The sequence below is a fragment of the Centroberyx gerrardi genome, chromosome 20, assembly GCF_048128805.1.
Source record: "Centroberyx gerrardi isolate f3 chromosome 20, fCenGer3.hap1.cur.20231027, whole genome shotgun sequence".
NCBI classification, from domain to species: domain Eukaryota; kingdom Metazoa; phylum Chordata; class Actinopteri; order Beryciformes; family Berycidae; genus Centroberyx; species Centroberyx gerrardi.
Window position 1 is genome coordinate 8,645,655 of NC_136016.1, and position 26,110 is coordinate 8,671,764.

At 44.4% G+C, this 26,110-nt stretch overlaps 1 protein-coding gene across 1 annotated transcript in view; it reads left to right on the top strand.

The window, feature by feature from the left end:
- Window positions 1–26,110, top strand: part of dock1 (dedicator of cytokinesis 1) — a 176,685-nt gene that overhangs the window by 8,764 nt on the left and 141,811 nt on the right. The window contains exons 2-12 of the mRNA XM_071907671.2: window positions 9,743–9,826; window positions 10,310–10,350; window positions 10,539–10,594; window positions 12,468–12,564; window positions 13,039–13,187; window positions 14,155–14,290; window positions 15,640–15,797; window positions 16,787–16,868; window positions 17,465–17,600; window positions 18,613–18,685; window positions 21,001–21,080. Coding sequence (XP_071763772.1) covers window positions 9,743–9,826; window positions 10,310–10,350; window positions 10,539–10,594; window positions 12,468–12,564; window positions 13,039–13,187; window positions 14,155–14,290; window positions 15,640–15,797; window positions 16,787–16,868; window positions 17,465–17,600; window positions 18,613–18,685; window positions 21,001–21,080 — 1,092 coding nt within the window. The remainder of the gene's footprint in view (window positions 1–9,742; window positions 9,827–10,309; window positions 10,351–10,538; window positions 10,595–12,467; window positions 12,565–13,038; window positions 13,188–14,154; window positions 14,291–15,639; window positions 15,798–16,786; window positions 16,869–17,464; window positions 17,601–18,612; window positions 18,686–21,000; window positions 21,081–26,110) is intronic.

Consider the following 26,110-nt stretch of genomic DNA (forward strand, 5'->3'; position numbering starts at 1 on the left):
TTGGTGTGATGTGCTGGTGGCTGTACTTTAGTTTAGCTTGGACTATGCTAAATGACTGAAAATGTAGTTCGCTGTGTGCACTTTCTCAGAGGAAATTGCTTTCTCACATTTTTCAAAAGCATTAGGTAAAAATAGCTCCCCTATTACTAAAATCACACACCTAACTTAATCATTTGTGAAACCACAAGTACCCCGGTTGACCAGCCTCATACTTAAAGTAAAGTCATAAATAAGACTGTGCAAATAAGACAACAGAAGAAAAAAAATCCTACAACATTAGGGTTTGGTTTTGCTGCAGATAAATTAGCACCTACCTGGCCTGTGAAAGGCCCGTAAACCTATTAAAGGAAATTATTAATGGGTAGTTCACTCTAGGTATTAATAATCTTCACACTGAATAGGAAATGAATAGTATTAAGCAAAAGTGCTGAAAAGTTATTATTACAATCACAGTCCTCCATTTCTTTCATTTTTCTATATAACCATTTTAAATGTATAGTAGATCAGATGGCAATTCATCTGAATTGTTTAGGCTGCTGCTTTTCTTTTGTTTAAAATGAGGTGGAATGAAGATCTGTTTCGTTTTCTCCAAGGTTCTAAGCTGCCCAGCCAACAGATTTACCCAACAGCCATTACATCAGAGGTGTTCCACACAAGCCAGCTTCAGTTTAAAGCAATAAACCCAAAGTCCTCTATCTTATTATAAATGCGCATTTCGAAAGGCCACAAGATACTGTTGTCAATGGCTGGTATGTAGGCCTCCATGCTCTTTCAGATTGACCTTTATCAATCCTTTGAGCATAAGTAGTCTGCTCGTATGTAAAAGAAATATTCCAATCAAAGAGAGAGCAGAATGGCAGTTCATTTCTGTTGCTTAACACATTCAGGTCAAATGAAGTGTTGGATCTTTGTAGACAGCAGGTTACTAAACCAGTCACCCTGGGTGGCAAAGAGGTTCCTCATGGTCATTTAACAGTGCGGTGGATTATACTGGAGGTTAATTACCTCCATCCATTTCAGCAGTTTAACATACAACCTTTTAAAGGTATGTGTGATCTAAATTAGGGAATATGCGTAATATTAACACAAATTGTCTTTAGTCAAGTTGGAGCTAAGCTTCAGTGTTGCGTCAGCGTCTGTATTTAGATGGGGTTGTACCTCTGGTATCCCAAAAGGCCTGGTCTCTGCTCATATACCCTTCAGCTCTTGTCTTTTTAATGTTCCTTGCACTACAGTAAAGCCTGTGTCTGGCTTCTTAAGACTGTCTGACAGTTTGATGTCAGCAGTTAGAAGTAGTGGGTGACCGGAGGCACCCTTGTCTAACATCGTCCAGATGCAACCTTCTCCCTTTCTGTAGGACGCTGCTCAGAATTGATGCCATGCTCCTCTCTCATCACTGACAGTGTGACTTTTGCTTCAGCTGAACACCGACTGATTGATGATAACAGCATGAAGACTAGGTCCTGGGGTTCTCCTGTTGTACATGTCCACTTTGTTCTTGCACTGCACTGCCAGATGCTGCAGATACACCGTGAAGGTCAAGCACTTTTGCCCTGTCACTGAAGTGCCATTTTTGGCAAAGAAAAGTGCCACCAAACAGGTTTTAAAGTAAACTTGCTGAATCAGTTCCAGAATTTCTTCAAACATTTGAAGGTAATTATGCTCTCATTAGTATTCGTATCACAAGAGATGTAACACAGAACAGTAATTAATAGGCTACACCTTGCTGTGCAAGAGGCTAATCTGTGTGGATTCTGCCTAATACTTCCAGTTTACTTCCCCTAGCTAACTCTAGATTCACTTTATAGTTTCAGCGGATCATCGAGCATTTAGATGCAATGATGGGAAATATTGTAGTTATTGATAAGATGTGGAAAAATGTGCAAATGTATGAACAATAATCATCAAGAATTATATGCGCACATCCAGTTCCAGATAATTTTTTCCAATGTTATGCCTGTTGAATTAATGAGTCTGAGAGACAGTGTTTCAAAAGCGCTTACTCCTAATGCAAACACTGTTGAGCTGTGTGTGCAAAGCGCAGACCGGAGAGCCTCTGCAGATACAAACCCTCCATTTCTCTCCTGGCAGACATTGTGACGTTTCTACACCACCACTATCAACACCAGAAACCATTGTGTGAAAACATCTCCCTGCGTAAGGCTTTCATCAGCGCTCTGTAATGAGCTGGGTTTTGCTCGCTGTCCCTGTTGTATTGGGAAGATGATTTTCAATTAAAGAAACAACCCGGCTCTGCGGAGGCAGTGGAGTCTGAGTTATTGGCCTCTGTTAGACTCTACCTCGAGGCCTGCGTTGGAGCCGAGCACTGGGCTGAAGTTCTGCCAAGAGGCATTAGCACTGTTGGCATCCAGTTCTGCTAGTTTCTCCACCTGCTCCTCCCTTCACCTTCTCACTTCTCTCTTCACCCCCCGCCCCCCCCCCCCCCCCCGGCCCCTCCCACTTCCTCTCCCCTTACACCATTACATTGTGCCAGTGTCCCGTTTTTCTGTTTACCTTATCTTCTTTCAGTGAGGTATAGCCGATCTTCCTGTACTCATGAAATGCACCAGTATTTCCTTATGAGCTACTGGAAATGCCGTCTCTATTGTGGTACAGTGAGGTGTCAGGCGGTATTTCCTGCTTCTTTCCAGTCACGGGGTGGAAAAAAACTGGTCCTACTGGTGAGAGAAAACTGCTGGTTTTCCCTCTCAGCTCAGCTGCCGTCTTATTAATTTCAGGTTAATTACAATAGCATTATCTCTGCTTTCCAACAGATAAACCTAAAAGGCTATTATGCATAATTGGTTTAAGAGGAAAGAGGGTGATTCTGTTGGTCTTTGGGTCCACCGTCTGTGTTCGCCTCTAAATTAGAACCATCAGGCTTCCGTCTGAATGCCTAAACCCCTTATTAAGCCCTATTAGAGAGCGACTTGAAATTAATTATCATGTTTTCCCTGCCTTGTACGTCACTGACAAAGCTCTTCCTCTAGTATGCTGCATAGTTGATTGTCTTGTTTCACCGTGCATGCCGCTGACTAATGCATATGCAGACATGAAAACCTACTGCACTATCTCAACCAAATCAATGGATCATCTCGGCGTGTATTTTAATAATACACTTTAGGGCTGTAATTTTGTAATGGTGTTTGAAATTATTTTGGATTTCTCAAGAGTGTAAAAGTGTGATCATGGAAAATCTGATTTGATATTGTAATTTCCTTGTCTTACTACCGTTTCCATTTGAAACTTAATGACTTCAGTGACTCCTTGAGTCCCTTAATGGTAGTATTTTACGTCAGCTGTCGCAAAGAGACTCGCCACTCGCCCCCCGCTGCAGACTGCATAGAGGAGATAAATATATATACAGAAGAGGTGATGTGAAAATGTTATAATGCATTGAGGCCTTTGTTATAGTCTCCCTAAGCTTTGCAACTGCAGCAGCTAATCTGTGTGTGACAAAAAAAAAATATTTTGCTGGGGAATATTTTAGTTACAACCAGACTGAGCTAGCAAAGCAGTTTTTTGCGTATCAGGTTTAGAATTTATTAAGTTTGCCCAATGCTAGCGAAACACTGTATTGAGTGATTCTTGCTTGATCATTATATTAATATAATATAATACTTCCATCAGTTCCATGCTACAAACAAGTAGAGTGAAGCAGTTGATCTGTTCTGGTCGAGCCCGTCCTTTCTGCACATTTCGTGGGAAATCGTACCCCGGGACACATAGAATAAACACATAGAAAGCAACACATACAATAAACCAATTTTCACCGCAATGAATGGTCTCATTTCTACAGCCATTATACTATGCTATCAAAATTAATTTGACAATGATATATTGAGCTAAATATTCCACCCATAGGGGCTTTAATGAAATAGTCTCAGATTCTTGTTGTGATTTCTTCAATATGATAATGTCGCCCTGAGATGTTAGGAAAGTATTTCTTAGCAAATCCAAATCATAGCCTGCAGACCTACCTGAGCGCCTTCAGCAGTGGTGTAGATTGCTGATACTTCTGCTTTCAAATCAAAATCAAAATGTTGGAGAAGCAGTTTGTTCCGTGTAATTATTCAGTGTATTTTGTCAATTGCTCTGTGTGCATCCTGTCACCAGTGCTGAAACAATGACACCTGAGTGTTTTATTTTTAACTGTGGGAGTTTGAGTTCATTCAAAAAAATCTCCTGCTAATGAATTTCTTCACACTCAGAGAAAAAAAGAGGCAGCCCTTGACACACTTACCCACCTCAGAAACAGACATAATCCCGCGCATCTAAGTATCATCTACTTCAAAAACACTGTGTTCCGTGTGCATCATTGTCATGGTTTTTGGTGAGGGAGTCGGACAGAGCGGTTTAGTTAAAGTCCACAGCCAGTGTGGAGATGCAGCAGAAGGGCTGGGTTCTGCTGCCCCCCCCCCCGGGCCGATGTTCCTCCCGTTATCCTAACAGCACTTGGCAGATCCCTGAAGAATACCTGTCAGCTCTGCAGCATAGCTCACTGCTGCCAGCTCTGTCTCACCACCAGTGGGGCTCATCAGGAAAACAGTCGGCTCACATTTGTCCCATACAAATGACTACACCAGGTTGATGTCAGATAAGGGTATGTTTGTTTCGTACGCCAGTCATGTCCTCCGAGGCGTCATGGCCCGGAGAGGCTCATTTGTAAAAGTTTCTTGTGCTTAGATGTTGCACATGGGGCCGAATCCAACCCCAAGACGGAATTTATAAAAAAAAAGTTAGCTTTATCTCCAAATCAGCGTTTTTACCCTCACATTTTGTGCTATAGGCTATTAAAAGCTAAAACTACTCATCTCTAACCTCACTGTTACCCAAGCTGTGTTTTGTCAAAGAACATTTTCATCAATGAGCCTCATATAGTGCATAGTCTGGATATGACTATGTACTCCAGAAAGGTATATTTAACCCACTGTGGATGTGCAGTGAGGTGATGCTTCAAAACGAATTAGCTCTCTCTTGAATCTCGTACTTGACCTACATTTGACTTATTCCCTTAACACCGTCTCTATTGCGTGTGATATGGTGTCATAATCTAGTCTCCTGCACTTAGGTAGTGAGAGGTAAATCTTTTTTACATGCAAATCTCTTCAGTGAATCAGTCGGGCCAGTCATTGAGAGCCAGTTATAGCCTGAAGATACAACCGTATGTGCAGCGTGTGTGTGTGTGTGTGTGTGTGTGTGTGTGTGTGTCACCCCCCTCGGCCGACTCCTCCGTCTTGCCTAGGAGACCCGGAGTACAGCTGGAGTGTAGTAATCATCCTCTATTCAATCCCGCTGCCTAGAAAAGGGCATTCACAGTGTACTATGTGCTTATTGAACTCCTCTCATCCAAGTTAAGCACTGTATTAAAGTCATATTCCCTGACTCAGTATTACTCTCCATTACTATTATCTTGCGCGCCCCCATTCTTTCTCTTTCTCTCTGTCATACGCAATCGCGCACACACGCTCTCTCTCACCCTCTCTCTCACACACACACTCATTGAGACTTCCCATGCTCCAGTAGTTGAGTCCCATCACTCAGGGCGGATGGAGTTGCTTGCAGAGATGAGAGGTCATGTTGGACAGGGCCCCTCGGCTTCTACTACCTGCTGCCAGACATTAGAGGATTTTCTCTCCATCTGTCTCTACAAAGGGCCAGCCCGACCGGAGTGAGAGTGGCCTAGCGCTCCACTCTGCCTGCGCCCCCTAGACAAGCCTCTTGACTGGGATACCCTCACCTCCTCCGTCCCTGCGTGGGCGCACAGCCTTTAAGGACCGTATACGGAGCATCGAGAGGCCCCATCTCTTTCTCCAACCCCCCCAACACTTCATCACCATCTTCTCCTCTAACTGTAATGATATGTTGTACCCAGCGTGGATTAGCACAGGTTATTATTGAGCCCATAGTGTAGAATTACAATCAGTCCAGTGTTTAGCTGGGACTGCTTATAATTGTGGGGAGGGTGTAGACGCCGCGCCGGCTAAGTGGATGGGTCTGTAATCTGATTCCTCACTCGTTTCCTCTGAAGATAATGTTCTCTGAATCTGCTCGGGCTTATGTAAGAGGTTACGTATGGTAATGAGCCCCTGGCAAACGATGCTACTGTTTTTTCCCCGCTTCCAGAGAATCATTTGCATGCCACACTCCGGGGAGAATATGGTCGACTTCCTCATCCCGCTCTTCTTCCTCTGATGGGTTTTCTCTCCCTCACTGCTTCCTAATTGACATCAATTTACTCTTGGGTATGCAAATACAGCTTTATGAATAATCAGAGCCGTCAGTCAGTCCCCACGTGACGAGAATCGCGTCGGATCTGGTGTTAAGTTGCGCCACCGTCGCCTCGCCGCGTGTCAGGGCTGTGTTTGATGGTTGTCATTTAGCCGGCGTCCGCCCTGGGTGTCGTTTCTGTTCATTTCGTAGCCGCACCACTTGCCCAGTGAGATTCTCCCCAATGCTCCAAGCTCCCATTAGTTTGATATGTGAAGCGGTCGCGTTGGCAGCCATCACGGAGGCAGTTTCTCATTTTTTTTTTCATGAAACGTGATGCTTTACTTCTCTATCAGAGCTGTTTGTTTAGGCTGCTCTCCTCTCAGCACCTGCCGTTTAGATAACACGCCGAATCAGCTGGAACCGTGACCCAGTTCCAGACAAACACACACATGCAGCAGTTGTTGGCTTCGCAGGCTTTTCTGGCTACTCTTAATGATAGTTTAATTGAGCCCACCCCGCTGTATGGTGACTGGGCTGCTCTCTCATGGCCGTGCACAGATTAATCCCCCCTCCCTTTTGTTTGTTTTGTTGTTTTCTCTCCCTGTAGGTTCCTTTTGTATCTCGGCATGGAACCACTGAACTCATTTCACTGGGTCTTTGTTCCACTGCTCCCTCTCGCAGCCGCCGGCCCGCGTTCTGGTAGATTCGCTGGGCTTGCCGGATTGTTCCGGGGGATCGCGAATAAAAATGCACCCACATGCGTGTGTGGACACGTGCATGTGCGCCTGTGTGCACACATTCATAACAAAACAACACAAGGCTGAAATGAAACGGGCTGCAGAAGGCACTTCCTATAAATGGTGAGGTTTTGTGAGTGATACTGGGATAGTACACAAATCTTGCAGGATCCAGAGGAATGATGCCAGGTCACATGTTCTGTCTGACCCTATACACACTGAACATCTGATACAGAGTGATATATAAGACCAGACGTGTATACATGTATATGCACTATGCACCCACAATTCTTCCCTTATCTCTCTTGCTGTATGTGGTCAGAGCTATCTGCTTTCACTTCTGTGCTCTCAGTGTTCTGTACTGTGGTGGAAAGGCTCGCATGCAGCACCTGTTGTAACAATAGCTAAAGGAGATGAGATGAGTGGTTTGGAGACTGTGCTATGAGTCATAGCAAAAAGTATATGGTCACCATCAGTAGTTGCCTGTAATCTCAGTGGCCAGTGTGCATGAAAAATGGATAATTTAGTATCCCTGTTTACCCATTAGGGCTGATAAAGTCCATTGAAAACCATTGAACTGAGGGTCCGGCTGTGGACAGAGATCAGCCCTCTGCTCCCGCAGGAGGAATATGACCTACTGCAGAGCTGCAGAGGAGCTTAGTGCTCAGAGCTAAAGTTGAAGAAAGAGACTCTGCTGAATAAAAAAAAATGTCTTTTAGTACAGGTGCAAAGGTTTACAGGATCAACTTTTCAACCCTTGCAATTACTGCCAATCGCAGCATGGCTTACATGGCTACATAACAAAAAATAGCATTATTTAAGAGGTTTATTTCAGGATTTTTTTTTCATCCTCAGCTGTACACTAGTTCTCTCATTGTATGTTCATTGGTGGACAACAGAAAGTTTCCGCATCAGTGTTCAATATTATATTAATATATTATTTTTTTCAGAAGTTTCCACCGTCCCCAAACAAAAACTGTAATTTCGCTCTGATTAATCACTGTTGAAAATTTGTGTGCTTTGCAAAAGTTAAGTCTTGAACACACACAGTTAATCAATCAGCATGTTGACACTGAACCTTGCAGCACACGTTCGCTGCTACAGTAACATGTCGAATCAGTACACCTACATAGTGGACCCACTCGAGTGCATCTCACTTTATATGCAGGATCGAACAATATGGATGAGTCGTTGGAGTCGGGCCAATAAAAAGTCATGTCGGTCCAATAAATATGTCAGCCACAGCCGTCCCTGGGCAGACCTCTGGATGAGAACATTTTGCATCACATTCCAGCTCTCAAATCATCTTCTCAAAACAATAAAAAATCCATCGACTGCACCGACCCCCCGGGCCTGAACGATCGCTCACAGGAAAGAGATGCTGAAATCTCCTGTGCGATAGAAAACATTATCTACCTTAACAGCTTAAAGCTAAATGGTAAAAAAAAAGCATTGCTGTGTGCCATCTAATGTGGTTATTAAACATAATCAGCTTTTCTGGTGGCAGGTGACAACGGGAGAAAATGGTTGATTCACTTTATGCACCATCAGCATGCTGGGAAGGCTTCAGTACCTGCGGCGAGGGTCTTTTTTAATTATGCTGTCATTCACCTCTGGGAACCTCTGTTGATGGGGCCCCGCATGCCTTCCCTCAGCATGACACGCACTCACACACACATGCAGATGCACACACACACACACACCTGGCTCATTTCTCCCCACAGGTGTCCCCTGAACACAAAAATCCTGTGTCAACCACAGCCACCTGTCACACTGTCAGTCCTGCTGGGATCCTCCTCGCTGTTCCCGGCCTTATAGATTATGTGTGTGTGTGTTTGAGTCACGTTCCTCAAAGACAAGTGTCGGTCATGGCTGGTTTGGCAGCAACATGCTGTTCACCACTCACTGATGAGAGAAAGCGTGTCGGCGCCCCCCATTTTATTGTCGTTCTAGGTTGACCTTGACATGCTGAGGGAGATTTGACAATGGATTGGATATGTTGACTGTTGAATCAGTGGCAGCAGAGAGAATAGCCCGCCTTGTCTAGATACTAAAAGAAAATGGAGGTCACACATGCCATTACTCATTTGCTGAGTTCTGACATGGACAGAGTAGACAAGAAAAATGACTAGTGTGGCACTGAGCTCTGAGTAGGTTTTTTTTCTCCTTGTAATGTAGTATATGTGAAGCCAAACAGTGTCGAGATGTACTGTATGTTGTGTGCTATAAATACATAAGCTTTAAAGGTTGATTCCTTTTTAATGTGGTGTTTAGATGGTTATTTGTAGTGTAAAACCCAGGGGAAGATGGAATGTATGGTTTGGTTGTCTTGTATTTCCCACACCAACAAAAGCAAAATTGAAACTAATGCTAAATGAATTTGTCACAACAAATTTTTGACATCCTAATTTAGCTCAGCATACAGTGTTGCTTGTGATTTGAACTAATCTGACTTATGAAATAGGCTTTGTTGCCCCCTGTAATATGCTCTCCCATGCATTTAGCATCAGCAGCGGCTAAATTTAACATTTTTAATTAAAATTGTGTTTGATTTTGCTAAAATTTCTCTGCAGTGGGCGTTCTAACTTTGTTGATATTGCAGCATCCGTGGCGCTAGGCCCCTCCATGAACGTGTCACACTGCGTGGGCGGGTGTCCTCCGGATGTGTGATGCCGCTACTACACATTGCAGTGGCACACAATTAGCGCCACAAGGGAGCCATGCTCCTTATTGCCTTTTTCTGCACTCCTGTAATATCCCTCCTCTGATTCTCCCCTCTCGTCTCCCTCCAGCGATCTATAACTACGACGCCCGGGGAGAGGAGGAGCTGTCGCTGCAGATCGGAGACACGGTGCACATACTAGAGACATATGAAGGTGAGAACTGCCTTACCGATGACACGCCTGATCAGAGCTGACACACCAATGTCAGACATTATTTCCCTGTCATCTCAAGTCCCTCTTGTGCTTTATCAAAGTTCTGTACATCTCTTCAATAAGATCATATATTACCAATAACGACATAAGATATTGTGCTTCTGTAGGCGGCTGCAACCCCACCCGCAACTTCATTTCTTCTGCTATGCCACCAGACTCCCTTCTAATTTGTTAGATGCTGGATTTAAAAGTCGCCTTGCGTTTCAGTGTGCAAGGCACATGCCATGTAATCGCAATATTGTCCTCACCTTTCCTGTCACTCCCCGCTGTAATTTATCTAATAAAGCAGAAACTCCATCAAAAATAACCTTATGAAAAGTTAACTTTTGCACAGGGTTCGTTGAGTTTCTTGTGTTTGTATTCCGCTTGTGCACTGTGCATCGGAAAGGGAGCTTACATTTGACATATTCCATTCTGCTGTAGGCTGGTACAGAGGGCACAGGCTGAGAAGAAAATCCAAAAAGGTGAGTGGCTATTAAACAAAGGTTCTGCGCACTCATATTTCTGATTTAGAGGTTATTCTTTTCTTTATCTGTAAGTTTAAAATTTCAGTTTTTCAGCTCATATGACATGCTGAACTAAAAACACTCTGTTCTTGTTTTGCCCCAGCAGTAGTATAAAGTTGTTTGCTTGTGATCTCTTCCCCCTCCAGGGTATATTTCCTGCTTGTTATATCCACCTGAAAGAGGCCACAGTCGAGGGCAATGGGTCAGTACTTCTCCAATTACATCTTTGAATGATCTGTGTGATTGTATGACTTCTCTGCACCATACTTTAGTTGCATATTCAAAAGCATACTATGTAAGATTATGTAAAGCAGCACCCCCTGCAGGCGCAAAGATGATTGACGACTCTAAATCAAAACAAAGACAACCTGCCTCGCCTTTCCAGCAGCAAGTTAGCAGTAATATATTTAAGATGGGACCGGCAGAAATGACTCATGGCCATGTGGCGTGGCTTCTATAATAACATTACTAGAGACATGGTGCAAAGTGCAACACAGCTAAAAGTGAAACGCAGTAATGGCTGGGGATCAGTGTGGGATACACTCCAGGGCTTGTGAGCTCTATTACCACCAAGGCTAATAATTTTGCTACGGCACATCACAACAGACCATACTGACCAATTATTGATGTGCATTAGTGAGGCTTTTGCCGAAAAACCCGATGATCATCATAAGTAGAGCTGATGGGCACAATGTTATCTCTCCCCTATTTGCTGTGTTCGGCAACTCTGTTCTCTGTAAATATATTTTCAGAACAGAATACAGAAGACAAAACAAAGCTACACCAAATCGAAGTCCTCAATTCGTAATTTGTCAGCGAATCGGTCGGCTAAACCACGGTTGGTGTAACGGCTTATAACGTTAGTAGCATCCTGCCAGTACAGGGGCGCAGCGTAGCAACAAACACAACGTTAGCTTGGTTAGCTCAAAATAAAATGGAAACACACAACAAACCAACTAGACTTTGCCTTTATTTGGCTCAGCCCTGCACAGCTCCACATTGCCTGGTTCTGAGTAATGGAATTGAGGCATTAGATCTAGTTAGTTCTAGTTTCCCAAATTCCAGATTGGAGAAAAATGACAAACTTGGCATCTATTTTAATTCCTTTGGTCTGTGTCAGGTTCCTCCCTGTTTCAATAGCAATACCAATGTTTATTCTTGTTTTTGACCATGCTCTGTCAAAGGCAATGTTGGAGTCATACCAGGATTTTTCAGCCTTATGACTGGCTGCTGCTCCACCATATTTTGCACTACACACCCGTCGTTGGGGGAGGCGGAGCTGGTTGAGCCTGGACGGTTCTAAGGTGTGGGAGGGGCTCCAGCTATATGGGAGGAGCTTTGCGGCCCATAAAAAATAAACACATTGAGGGGAAAACGGGGGGAACAAAATAGGGAATGAATAGATTAGAAGTTCATCCCTCCACCACATCTTTTGACCTGCCGAGAAGCTTGTAGGCTAGATTAAAGTGGAAATCTTACATAGACTGCCTTTAAGGTTGTTTGAGTGTGAAGTTCTGCACTTGATATGATGTGACATGCGTGTTTGTCCTTGCCTGACTCGTGGCACTGTTTTGTTTTGATCTGTCTCCTTCAATTTCACTTGCGCGTCACACAAGGAAAAATAAACCTTTAACTGCAAAGTCATTGAATTCGACTGAGAACCATGAGGAGCGGACGTTTTTTTTGTATAAAAATTAGTACCAAAGGATGTGAACAAAGGTGTGAGATTAATTTGATTTTACATTGGAAGCAGCCAGAACCCAATTAGTTAGCCAGTCACTTCAGGGGTCAGTGCAGTTTCACACAAAGCCCACTGCTGTGTGAAATCCAGAAGCAGACATAATACTCACAGTGGAAGGAACTGCTACAACTAGAATGTATCCCTCTGACAGATATGTAATGATTCTGCCTGCAATGATAATGACTCGGATATTATGGACAGATTAATATCCTCCGTGATTCCCCTCCTGTCCTCACCCGACACAACATCTCTGATGATGCAGTGTGTCTGAATGTGGAGTGTAATGAGCATGCAATCAGAACTACTGAATCGAAACTGTCTACTGTCACTCTAGGCAAAAGGAGACGGTCATTCCCACTGAGCTGCCCCTGGTTCAGGAGGTCACCACCACTCTGCGGGAATGGGCTTCCATATGGAGGGACCTCTATGTGGTGAGCCAGTCTGGAAATACATAGACACACACACACACATACACCCTCTTGTCAGATATGATGTAAGGCTGCTGAACAGCTGTGTTGACAGATGCTTCAGTTAACCACATGGAACCACACATCTCTCAACCACATCTAGGTTAGACTCACAGTGTTGTTTACCCATGCACACATTATGATGTAACTTTCCCTTCTGCTATTTTGGGAGAGCACCTATGTAAAAACCTGGCTTGGATGTTAAAAGAAAACAGGTGAGAGCAGATATGACCTAGACACCATTAGAACTAGACTCAAAAAGTTCTGGTCCACCCCCTCTGCACCTATACTACTCTGTACCTACACTCAGGCTTATACCTAGTTCACAACATTGCCAAAACTTGCTTGGATGTTCTGTATTTCATTATTGTTTCACTTTCATTTCTTGTTTGTCTGTCTGAGCTGTACACGTGTTCATCGCTCCGCTTCCGCCGACAGGGGGACAAGCGCGAGATGTTCAACTCTGTCCGTGACATGATCTACGACCTCATCGAATGGCGCTCCCAGATCCTGTCTGGCACCCTGCCGCAGGACGAGCTCACCGAGCTCAAACAGAAAGTCACCTCCAAGATAGACTACGGCAACAAGTAAGGATCCGCTTTTTAAGAAGCTTTTAGCGTTATCCCTCCCTCCCCCGCAGCTTATATCCCTTTATCCCCGTATCTAGCTGGAAAAACGAGTCTTGTTTGAATAGGTCAGCAGTGTCAGTCAATAGAAAATGACAGGTCATCGCTTAGGTTGAGGACAAACCGGAGGGATTTAGCTTCGGCAAACCGTACTGTATTCCATCATGAAATGACAGCTCTTGCTGTGTCTGCAGTGGGCCCGGGAAATCGGTTGAAAATGAAAATTGTGAAGCTCCACTCTGCTTCTGTGATGAAACTTTGAACCTTTGGCCAGGTAGAGAAATGGTTTTTACCTCTGAAGCAGCAGGGAGTGGTGGAGTGATGAAATACATTGACTCCACCTTGGCAGCAAGCTGCTCTCTGTGTTGATTCCCTCCCGAGGGAGAAACAGTTGGACAAAGAAGGGGGGCTTTGAAAGAAAAAGGAGGGAATATTAGAGAGAATATTACATACAGGGAAAATGAGGAAAAGGGAGTGGCAGTGTAGACAGTGTGTGTGTGTGTGTGTGTGTGTGTGTGTGTGTGTGTGTGTAGTGCGCAGGCGAGTGTTGTGGTGAGAGAGAAATTTGCCCAGCGTTTCTCTTCCTCTCGCTGAAAGGCTGTGTCTGAGCCTGCAGGTTGGGCTGATGTGTCCTCCCCCTCTCTCCTGGCAGCCCTGCCTCCTCCACACTCTGTGCACCTTTAAAAAGGCCTGCCACCCTCAGTCTGTCTCTATCTGTCTTCTCGTCTCTGCCGCCTCAACTCTACTCTGGCTGCAGGCCTGCCTTGTACACCACTGTTCCCTGTCTCACACTAATATAGGCATACACACACCCCTGTGTACATGCACATATGTTGACACACACAAAGGCATGCACACACACACACACACACACACACACACACACAAACACACACACAGTGAGTAACTCTCCCCCTTTTTGAACCAGGTACCTGGATCTGGACCTGGTGGTGAGAGATACAGATGGTAACATTCTGGACCCGGATCTCACCAGCACCATCAACCTGTTCAGAGCACATGAGGCGGCCTCCAAACAAATTGAAGACAGGATCCAAGAGGAGAAGGTAAAGCTAGCACCTGGAGGAGACCTGGTCCAGCCTCTTAGACCCCGTTTACATTTACAGTACACCTGGCCTTAAGATACGATCTGTATTTGGGTAAGGAAAAAAAAACCTCAGCCAGAGTCAACCATGTGTAAATGCGATCCATATAGTTTGTTATTTGAAAAGCCTCACGTGGTAGAGAATCTAGAAAATCGTAGAAGATGACGAGAATGCATATAAATTGCAGCTTTAAATGCAAGGGCATGATCAGATCTTTCAGTATGTATAACAAATCCATATGCAGATTGCACTTTAATACCAGGTGTAAATGAGGCCTTACAGAAATGATCATAGACCATCTGCACCTTCGACCCGGTGGTCTGTGGAGAAAGAGGAAGGAAGAAAGGAGCAGAGGGAGGGGGTGGAAGGAGACAAAGAGAGTGAATCTTCCTCATATCACCAGTAAATAAACAGCTTAGCAGTGCAGGAAAAAAAATTCTCTTGTGACTGAGCCCTTATGTGGGAGTAACCTTGAGAGGAGCGTTATTTTAGAGAGCACTGTTGGATCACACCTCCCATAGAGGCTGCTTCCTCCGCAGTAGCATCTGCTCCCCACCTCCCCTTCACCTACGGACCTAGAGTTCAACCAGGAAGGGAGTGTGGCATCTGCACAACTTAAGTCTCGAAGTGGGAAACATGGAGCCGCTCTTTGGTACAGCCTCGACCGCTCCGAGGAAAAAGGCTTATCCAGAAAGTCTGAAAATCATCCAGTTCCCCCCGTCTAAACCTCCCTATATTTTACACAGCATCCCTCACCTGAATGTCAACTCGGCAGTATGTAGGGCCGCTAGACGCTAAGTGCCCCGCAGCTATGTGGTCTCATCTTATGTGACCTTTTCATTCAGGGGTCTTTATTGCATATGCATGGGCAATATGAAAGTCTCTCAGGTCAATGGCATAAATATTAATGCTATGGCCCCTGCACATTTTTTTTTGAAGGGCGTCCAGAAAATCACACCAAGTCTCGTCATTACTGTTGATGCAATGCTGGGGAACAGACATGTAAAGGCTTTTCATTCCAGCCTGCAACACATCGTGATAGATACTGACGGATTTGTAGACATTGTTAAATCTTGCTTCTTAACTTGTTCAATTCTCACACAAAGGCAGTGACTGCCATTAAATAATCCAGTGTGCAGTTACTGAGCTCGCCTACCTTGCAGAGACCTACTGTCCCTCCCTTCCTTTATATGCTGATGCTGTGTCCCACGTCTCATTGTTCAAACCGCACAGGCCAAAGGTCTAGCCGCGTGCTGGTGAAGAGTGCTGTGCCCGGTATTGAATGCAACACCTCTGTTTCCCTCCGGCAGTCCCAGAAGCAAAATATTGATCTGAGCAGGCAAGCGAAGTTTGCCTCCACCCCCTCGTTTGCCCTCTTCGTGACTCTGAAGAATGTAGTGTGTAAGATTGGCGAAGACGCAGAGGTCCTCATGTCCCTCTACGACCCAGTGGAGTCTAAGTTCATCAGGTATGCCCCTGGGTGCACACTGTCGCTCCCTGTCTCTCACACACACACAGATACACACGCAAACCAAAGTTTTCCATAGTGTTTCAGTTTGCCAGAATTCAGCTGTTCCATTGATTTCAGTGGAATTCCGAGTCTATTACCAATATTTTTGCTCATGTATTAAACAACAGTCTTATGGCTTATGTAGCAAAATGACCATGACAAGGTTTTATACTATTGAAAACTATTTGAAAACAAAACTAGGCTCATTGTAGAGATGAAATACAAACGCCTCGAGCACTAAGCTGAATTAGGAACTGAACAATGGAACATGCACACCCACGTTCTTTTGCATCTGACTGTTCTCACCCCATGGAGATGCTTTCCATAGTGATCTGACAGCAGATGCTCAAATATTGCTGTTTCTTTTCCAAATCTGATAGTCATCCGATGATGAGTTTCAAGGTTCTCTGTACAAACACAAGGTGCAATCTAGTTTCAGCCTTTTTTCATACCAGATAATGTCTAGAAGGCGTTTGATTTTCTAGACATTCTTACTTTTAACTGCCCAAAACCCATGAACTATTAGCTAGTGCAAACGCTGACACACACGCACACACACACACACACACACACACACACACACACACACACACACACACACACACATACGCAAGTACATGACCACACCAAGCACAGCCAGCTGCCCAGGGATTTGCTATTGTTTGAGGATTGCAACAACAAATTATCACAAGTAGAGCAGCTCTGTTGGAATGTTTCATTTGCATCCAGCGTCAGTCATGCATTTTGCTTTCCAAACAGACCGCTGGCTAAATTACTATTCAGGCTTCCACAGCTTTGAGGGCAACCTCAGTTACTGCACCTCATCTGATTGGTATAATCTCATTGCATTATAGAGGTTCTCAGTGTGAATATAGCATGAGAGACTGCTGAGGCACACTGAAAGGTTGAGTCATGCTTCCCCCCCCCTCCTCCTCTCTCCCTCACAGTGAGAACTACCTGGTGAAATGGTCAAGTTCAGGCCTGGTGAAAGACATAGACCAGCTCCATAACCTGCGAGCGGTCTTCACGGTGAGTGTGTGCGCGTGTGTGTGTTGGTGTGTGTGTGCGTGCGAGCGAGCTTGCCTGTGGTACTCCGCTGTTTATTCAGCCATGTTATGAGGGATGTGGGAGCCTGTTTGCGGAGCCTGTATTTGTTAAGCTCTCTCAGAAAGAGCCTGGCTCGCCGTGTGTATTTACCAAGGCAGTCACCTCTATCTAATGGAAGCCCAAGGGCGGAGGGGTCAGCCCGCACCCACAGGGAGCACTTTGCTGGCCTCGGCAAGGATCGGCCACAGGAAATGAATTTGTGGACACAATCAAAGAGATTGTTAAAGCTCTTTGCGGTGAAAAGTTGCCCCTTAACAAAAACGTATCCTTCCCTAAAAAGGTGCTTTCAATTGATCGATTGTTCTGCGCCCCTGCATTGTTGTAGCCTAATAAACGGCCTGTGCCTGATGGAGCTCTAAATCCAGACAAATTTGCGAGAGGATTTTGTCAATATAAGATCCCAAATGATACAATATCTGATAGTAATAGTTGTAGAATTGTCTACTTAAAGTTTAAGACATCATTTTTGGCTGGATTACTCCAAGACAACAGCATCGGTTGTTTTTTTTTCTCCCTAGGATTTGGGCAGCGAAGACCTGAAGAGGGAGAAGATCAGCTTTGTGTGTCAGATTGTGAGAGTGGGGCGCATGGAGTTACGAGACAACAACACCAAGAAGCTGACCTCCGGACTGAGAAGACCCTTCGGAGTGGCAGGTAAACCAGACTACGCGGTGCCACAGCATAATGTGCCGGAGTGTAGCTAAGTGATTGGACTCTGTCATAACCTGCTGGCCCAGGGAGATTGTAATGCCTTAGCTGTTATTTTCTAGACGATACCTCTTGAAAACAGTGATTATCTTAAAGCTTTGTAGCCCTGGCCCTGCTTGAATTTCCCCTTGTGCCTCAGCCTTGAGAAATTATCCCTTGCTTTTGCCTTACAGTTGAAAAATAATTAATCTACCAAGGCCCTTTGCCCGGATGAATAAATATATTTGGCCAAAATTCAGAGATATACAGCTGAAGTAGAAAGACAAATTGGAGTTTGATTTGTCCCCTCTTGGCGAGCTGCCAGCCCCATCGTAAACTAATTAGATTGGCTTTTTGCCCACAGTTCTCCAGCAGTGAAAATTATGCCCCTCTTCCCATCTCTTTTGCCACTGCCACTTGAAGAGGAGGGAAATGACAGCCTGATTTATGATGCCTTATCTTTAGACATGACCATCATTGCCTTTGTACACTCCCATTGTGGAGAGCCCGGTTTTGAGAATTGCTCATATTGAGCCTCACAGATTCAGGACTTTTCTATAGACGGCTGACCTCTGGGCTGTAGGGGAACAGTGTAAACCCCGGTGGTGTAGGAAACTGCTCCAACTGCTGTGGGGAAATGTAAGAGAGGAGCAAGTGGATATTCCGCCCTGAGTTTTTGACATCAAATGTGTTTTTGAAGTCAGATCAGAGAATGTGTCACCCACCCCCACCCCCACCCCCCTCTATAAAACGCCAAAACTCACTACACTTTTTGGGTCACAGCAATCAAAGCCGAGTCGGTGTCACCTCTAATGTGTGTGAGCAATGCTGACTCCATCACAGGCCCGGCTCTGCCTCCGTTAGTGCTCGTCGGAGGGCCGAGGGTGGCTCGCAGCGAGGCCCCCGTCTCTCCCACAGCCGTGCTTTTCTCCTGAGGCCTTGGGAATATTTTTAACCCTCTCCCCTTGTTTTTCCACAGTAATGGATGTCACAGACATCATAACGGGCAAAATGGACGATGAGGACAAGCAGCACTTCATCCCGTTTCAGCCGTAAGTGCGGTGTTAAGCAGCACAGTCATTAGCCACCATAAAAAGCACATTCAGACACAAGAAAAGCATAGAGCTCCTTTTAGCTTGGGATAATGTTGCATAAAATAGCAAGTGCAATGCTGGCACAGTTCTGTCCTTACACTTGTTTCCATCACTGTGAGGGCGTGTGTATGTGTGCGTTAGAGACACAGAGGCTGTGTGTGTGTGTGTGTGTGTTTTTTGAAAGTCTTGAATCCTTGACACCTGATTAGCGGGGGTTTAAAGACAGTAGCGCTCCCCTATTCCCCGCTGACTCAATTAAGGCAATCTCATTAACTGCTGCCATTCTCGTAGGACGGCGCACAGAGCCAGAGTAACCTTTTCCTTAACGTGATTTCCTGCATAATTGGAAATGCTTCAGATTCAGGCAGTTTAGCTGGCAGATCACCTCACTTAACAGTTTTATCTGTGGGCATAAATCATGGAAATTAGAGCCTTCCAGTTTGAAGAGAAGAATAGGATCTTATTTATGTTTAAGTGTGAATATTTGCCAGTGAATTTTAACGGGCGACGTTACTTCAGTGAAGCGCCGGTTCCAGGAGCGCTCCTCGCCACGGTGTTTTTAGTGTTTTCAAGGCCAACAGAGACAGGATGTGGAGACTTACAGGGAAGGTTTGACATAGCGCTTGTAATTTGAAGCGAGCTCTGGCATCCAAACAATGTTGTTTGTTAATGGAAATGGCTCTCAGATATGGACTAGATAGATCCAAATATAATTGAAATAGTTTGTTGTTTTTGTTTTGCCAGGGGCTCCTTCATTATGAGACTGGGACTCAGCTGACCTCGTCCGAGGCACATTGGAGAGTCAAGGAAACCAACTAGCATTTAGATATGCTATAATGTACACTACCAGTCAAATGTTTGGACACACCACACTTTTCTTTATTTGACTATTTTCCACATTTTAGAATAATCGTAAAGACATCAAAACTATGAAATAACACAAATGGAATTGTGCAGTGACCAAAAAAGTGTTAAACAAATCAAAACTATCTTATATTTTAGATTTTTTAAAGTAGCCGCCCTTTGCCTTGATGGAAAGGCAAAGGCTTTGGAAAGAAATTCATACATAGGCATCAACTTCACTATTTATATTTGTCTAAGAAACAAATTTCAAGCATTTAAGCATAAGCCTTTAGATCAAAATGGCTTTAAGAGAGTGAAAAACATAGTACATTCAATCAGGCGTGTCCAAACGTTTGACTGGTAGTGTACAGTATATGCAACTTAATTGCAATGTAATCCTGTTTTCTTGATATTATTAGTTTCATCTTCCACTCTCCAACATGTTCTCAAACCTTTTGGCACTTTTTATGAAAAATTATGTAAAAATACCTTCTGAAATTTTCCATTTAAATGAAAGCAAGTTGAATATGAAGGGAAGCCTGCCTTGTGTCCTATAATGTTTTGTCCCATGAGTGTTAAAACCTCTGTTGTCTCTTATTCTGCTGCTCTGTTCGTACTGGTTTTGGACTGAAGGATGGAGGCACTGAACTCCATGCTGACATCACCACTGTTTTCTCCTCCATGCTCCTCCCTTGTTTTGTTCCGAGTCCTCCACACTGCAGACGCCGCCGCCGCCCGCCCCACGCATTTCTCTATTCTGGCTCTCACAGCTGCCACACATGTGGTGCTTCCCACATCACATCTGCTACTGTCTTATGCTCTGTACATCCCTTGTCTCAATCAATCTGGCACTCTCTACACCTGAGCCCCCCGGAGTACGAAACATAATGTGGAGTTGTCTTTGCTTCGTCATTCAAACAGAGCGGGAATGGATGTCTGTGGCGGGGTGTATTCTTGGGTGTTAGAGCCTGGGATTTTAACCATCTACCTGTCAATAGGCCCGGCGTCCCGCTTTGAAAACGTTTCAAGGCAGATCTAGCTTCCCGCTGCTGCTTCGGCTCTGTAAAGGCTGACTCAGCATCACTTCCTAAACGATGATTTCTCTGTGTGTTTCTTTCATTACCCATCCTGCCTCACTGTTAACTGCTAACAATTGGCTTTGTCTCTGTCACGGTATTCGCATCACTGTTCGGTGTGTCTCTCTTTTCCTCTTTATCTCTGTCTCTCTCTCTCTCTCATCCCACTCCCTTCTTCACACCCATTTGCCCTCTGGCTCTTCCTGCCCCACTCCTTCTCCTCCTGTTCTTCCTCCTCCTCCTCTTCCTCCATCTCTTCCCTGTGGTGTTTTGCCCGTTGTGTGCATACTGCAGGCTAGCGTTGGATGACGCCATTCGCCACAAGCAGCTGAACATCTCCCGTTTTTCACCCAGGGTGGCGGGGGAGAACGACTTCCTCCAGACAGTCATCAACAAAGTCATCGCTGCCAAAGAGGTCAATCACAAGGGCCAAGGTACTGTGCAGGGGTCAGACTCAAGGGCTGGGGCTGGGAGGAGACTCATTACATTTAACAGTGATTTTTGTTATGGCTTACGTCTGTGTCTTATTCAATTTATAATACGTTTCAAACACAAGTTTGTCCTTGCTTTGCGCTCCACTATTTATTATTATATACAGAGAAGGCACCAAGGGAGTTAAGGGTATAGAGTCTGTTCTATAGAAAAAAAAAAGATAGTCTTATGTGCAAAATTTAAAAGGCTTAACTTCATCTTACTATGCCATTATCTTTTACTGTTCTTTATATATTTCTGTCTGTCTGTCCTGTCTTTCCATGAACGAAAACGCACAAAACTTTGCACTTTGGTCCAGTCCAAAATGGCGCATACTGTCATATGCTAGCAGCTGTCATTTCATACTATATTTGAGAGCTGTTCATATGGAGTCAGATTTCTCCCAATATGCTGGCAGGGCATAGAAACTGCTCATCTCACAGATGAGAACATAATAATTCTTTGTCAAGTGCCCACACTATAAATCACAGCTCACACTATAAATAGTACCCCGCATCACCATGACTACAGGATCTAAGTAATCCAGCTGTTAATTAAGCTGGTGATTCATCTGCAAAAACTAGATTTTTATCATTGATTTGACGTTTCTGGTTAGAACAACAGCAGCCATCTGGGGGCGGGGGGGCGGGAGGTGTGGAAGCATCATGACGGCCTCCATGGTATTGTCATGTCTTATGAAGATGTACTTGGATAAATGTCAGGTCCGCTCATGCCCAGACCGGGACAACAGCAGAGCAGCTGTTTCCGTCACGCTCTCCTATCGGAAGGCTTCCAGCTAGGCTAGTGAGAGATCTGTCACTGGTGACAATATGGGCCCTGTACAGTGAAAGGGAGTAAAGCCCCACAGGGGTCACAAGCACCACTAATTTTGGGATATGAAGGAACGGGGGGAGGGAGGGGGGGAGTTCAGGACGAGAGCTTTAATTGGATGGCAGTGCCTTTTGGTGTCATTTTCAGTCTTCTTCAAATGGAGGGGGGCAATATTGGTTTTGTGTGTGTGTCTTTCTTTTTTTTTTCCCCTGACAAAATACTATGAATGAGTGATGCCAAGCCCTCCGTAGCGTGGTTACAGAGTAGCTGAAGCCGGCACGCCATGCAGTGTCTGAGCCTCCTGCCAGGAGAAAAGCAGACCAGCTACTGGTGTTAAATTGTTAGGAAATACGATCCATGAAAGTCCCCCGTCGGTCCTTTGTTTCAGAATTAGTCGGACCCACAGAGTAACCTCCCAGGCATCACAGTCTCAGGTCTTTCCAAGACCAATTATTCAACTCTGGAAATTACTGGTCCACGCCGCGCTTGAACAATTTAAATGCTCTTGTAAATGCAAAAATTTACTTCACCCGTTGTGGGTCAAAATGACTAAGCAAGGTTCAAAAGTCTTCTGTGGATTCTTTATTCAGACATGCATGGTTCAGTTCAGTGTTCCAAACAAGCAACAAAGAAGTGACCAAGAACGGAGTTCAGGATCCACTTATATAGGTTAAAGTAAACAAAACTATAAATCTTGGCCCATAGCCAAACCTACTTGGCTCAAAACCAACCCACTAGTTCAGACTTTTAACTGCATGTCCACCTATAGAATCACTCAAAACCACACATAACCATATATAGTGATCATGCATGCATTCAAGCACTGATTACATCATTATAGTAAGCAGGACAAAAGACACTCCACTTTCCAGGACAAAGGAAAGCAAGAACAGAGTGTACTATCCATATAAAAAAGCACAATATTAATTTTATTTCTTACATTCCTCCCTTTTGTCACAAGGTGACAACTAAGATTAAAATAAAATAACGCCAGATACATCCTACTCTATGTATACTTCACTTAAACAGTGAGGAAAACATCACTTCTAAGAGTTACAAACAAGCTTCAATCAACACGAATAAAAACCAGAAATAAAGGAAAACAAAAAAGGAATAAAAAAAACCCTCGTCTTCAACCCATGAGCTTTACACTCAGTAGAGGGCTACCACTCTGGAGAGGTTTACTAGCACATTCGATGCAGAGTGGTTTCCCCTCGTTCATCTAAGAGCTGCTTCGTCGTTGTCACTATCATCCTAGAAGACAGATGCATTTTGCAAAATGGGAAAGACAGGGAAAAAGAACAGCAGCTTTAGCTGCAGCATCAGCAACAGCATTTCCCTACAAAACTGGATCAACACCACTTGTATGAGCCTGACGATTACAAACAGCATGAAAATTATGACACATTGAAAGCATAGTGAGAGTCTGCATAGACCATGATATCTTCTCCAGCACCTAAAATAAAAGCACGAGTTAAGGCAAAGAGTTCTGCTGCTTGCGCAGAAAAATGTCCTGTTGAACCCTCTACAAAGAAAACAAAGTCAGGGTTAGTCAGTGGTATGTTAAACAAGGCATCACAAAGTTTGGTAGCAATGTCAACCACTTGCAAACAGCAGTGGGGTTCACTTTCCCCTGCTGTAGGAAGAAGTATGGAAGGGTTAAGGACAGTATAACACTTCAAAGTAACATAAGACATAGTAAATAGAACATTCTGCCAATGCAGCATCTTCGCAGGAGTCAGGTAAACAGTCTTAGCCTAAAGGATGAGAGAATGAACAGCATATGGAACATGTACAGTTAAGGGACACATAGCAACAAGGTCAGCAGTTGCAAGGACAGCTTCAGTAGCTGCAGCAACAGACCTTAGGCATGAGACCATTGCTCTCTCAGTTGTAGACAGATGTTTAGAAAAATAACCAACAAGGCGTTGCTTGTCACCATGGGACTAAGTTAAAACAGCTGACATAAACCCATCTCGTTCAGAGACAAACAGATTAAAAGGTTTACTATGGTCAGGGAGTCCTAAACAGGGAAAATTAGAAAGAGCTAATTTCAAGTTAGTAAATGCTTTGTCAGCTTCAGTAGTCCAAGTCAGGAAGTCAGTCATGGCCAAATGTTTACCACTGTGCACAATGTCATACAGTGGTTGAGATATCTCTGCATAGTCACGTATCCATGGGCGGCAGTAGCCTACAAGACCCCAAAACAACATAATTTGCTGTTTTATTTGAGGTTTTGGTACCTCCAAAATTGCTGTAACGCATTCGGGACCGAGTTTACGACCTTCAGGTGTGACTATATGTCCTAGATAATGTACGGACTGTGAAACCAGCTGGATTTTGGTTTTGAGACCTTGTGTCCGTTCTCTGCTAAGTAACAGAGAATGGAGACAGTGTCTGTTTTGCAGGCCTGCTCAGAAATGGAACACAACAACAAATCATCCACATGCTGTATCAATGTACTACCACAAGGAACCTCCCAACCTGAGAGGTTCTCAGCTACAGCCAAAGCAAACAAAGTGGGGCTGCTTGAGAAACCCTGAGGCATACGAGTCCATGTGTAGCAGTTACTAGTAAAGATGAAGACTAACCAGAACTGGAAGTTAAGATGCACAGGAATGCTGAAAAAAGCATTAGCCAAATCAATCACAGTAAACCAACAAGAATCAGATGGGACCTGAGACATTAAAGTTACCACATTTGGTACTGTGGGCACTGGATGTTGCACAGCGTCATTTACAGCTCTCAAATCCTGAACAGGTCTCCAACCACCATTAGGCTTCCTAATGGGCAGAAGAGGGGTATTACAAAGAGAATGAGGACATTCCACGATGGCACCTTGTTTTTTCAGTGATTCAATATCAGGAGCAATTCCCTCCACAGCCTCTAGGCTGAGGGGATATTGCCTCTTACATGGTCTGAAAATCAAAACCGCTAGTAGCCCATAGTATAGGCGGAACCATGGAAATCATATTTTCTTCTTCAGTTGTTAAAGGCATATGAACAAAAGAGGTGGTGTCTGGTTCTTGGTGAAGAAGAACATCCTCATCTACATGCTCTTGAGATCCTAAAAATAACCCTCATATGTTGTCATAGTAAAAATACCTAGCATCTTAGAAGAGAGAATGATACCTTCCGGACTGCAGTACATATTTATTCCCAAAGCACACATGAGATCACGCCCTAACAAATTTACTGGACAAAAATCTGTCAACAAGAAAGGATGATCTCCTAAGTAATCACCATAAGTGACAGAAAATGGTTCAGAAATCGGTTCTAACACTGGGACTCCTAATGAGCCAACTGTTTTAAGAAATTTTGTTGATTTTGGGCGCATTTGGGAGTAATTTGGACTGCACAACGGAAACATCAGCACCAGAATCAACCCAAAAAAAAGGACACCACTACATTTCCTACTTTCAAACTTACTTTAGCTGCTTTCTGTTTCCTTGGGTCTAATTTAGAGTACTGACCATGAGTTATAACAGGGTCAGTGTCTGCCTGTCCATCTAAACTATCCTGTTCACCTATCTGACCTGTCCCCGCTATCTCCTATGGGTTAGCTGGCTAGAATCCTGGAGCATTCACAGACAGGCTTGAGGGTTGCATGTGACCAGGATCCATCAGGTGCATTCTCACGTCTTTGTATGCCAGACCTGTGATCTGATGAACAATCACGAGCCATATGACCATACCCCCCACAGTTGAAACACCTTAGACGTTGCTGGTTGTAAAACTGTGTGGGTGGCCCTCTTCCATAGTCTCTTCCTCCACGTCCTCGTCCTCTTCCTCGTCCTCTGCGCATTTCATTGCCCCAAGTTCCCGTCTGTTGATAAAACATCAACTGTGCAGTTTGGATTTTCTTACTGTGTCTTTGCTCGATGTCAGTCTGGTTCCTTTCCGTATGAAGGACATAAGCCCAGACTTCGCTGAGGGGTTTGGTTTCCCAGGCGATGCACGTAGTCATGGTCTGTTTCTTCAGAGTTGGATGGAGGCCTTGTATCAACGCAGTCTTCAGCAGGTTGTTGTAGGCATCATTATCCTGGTCAACACCAGAATGGGCAGCAAACACAGATTCCATTCTAGCACAATAATCACTGGCAGACTCACCATCATTCTGCTTGGTCTTGTAGATTACAGGCCAACTGGTACGCAGGGAAAC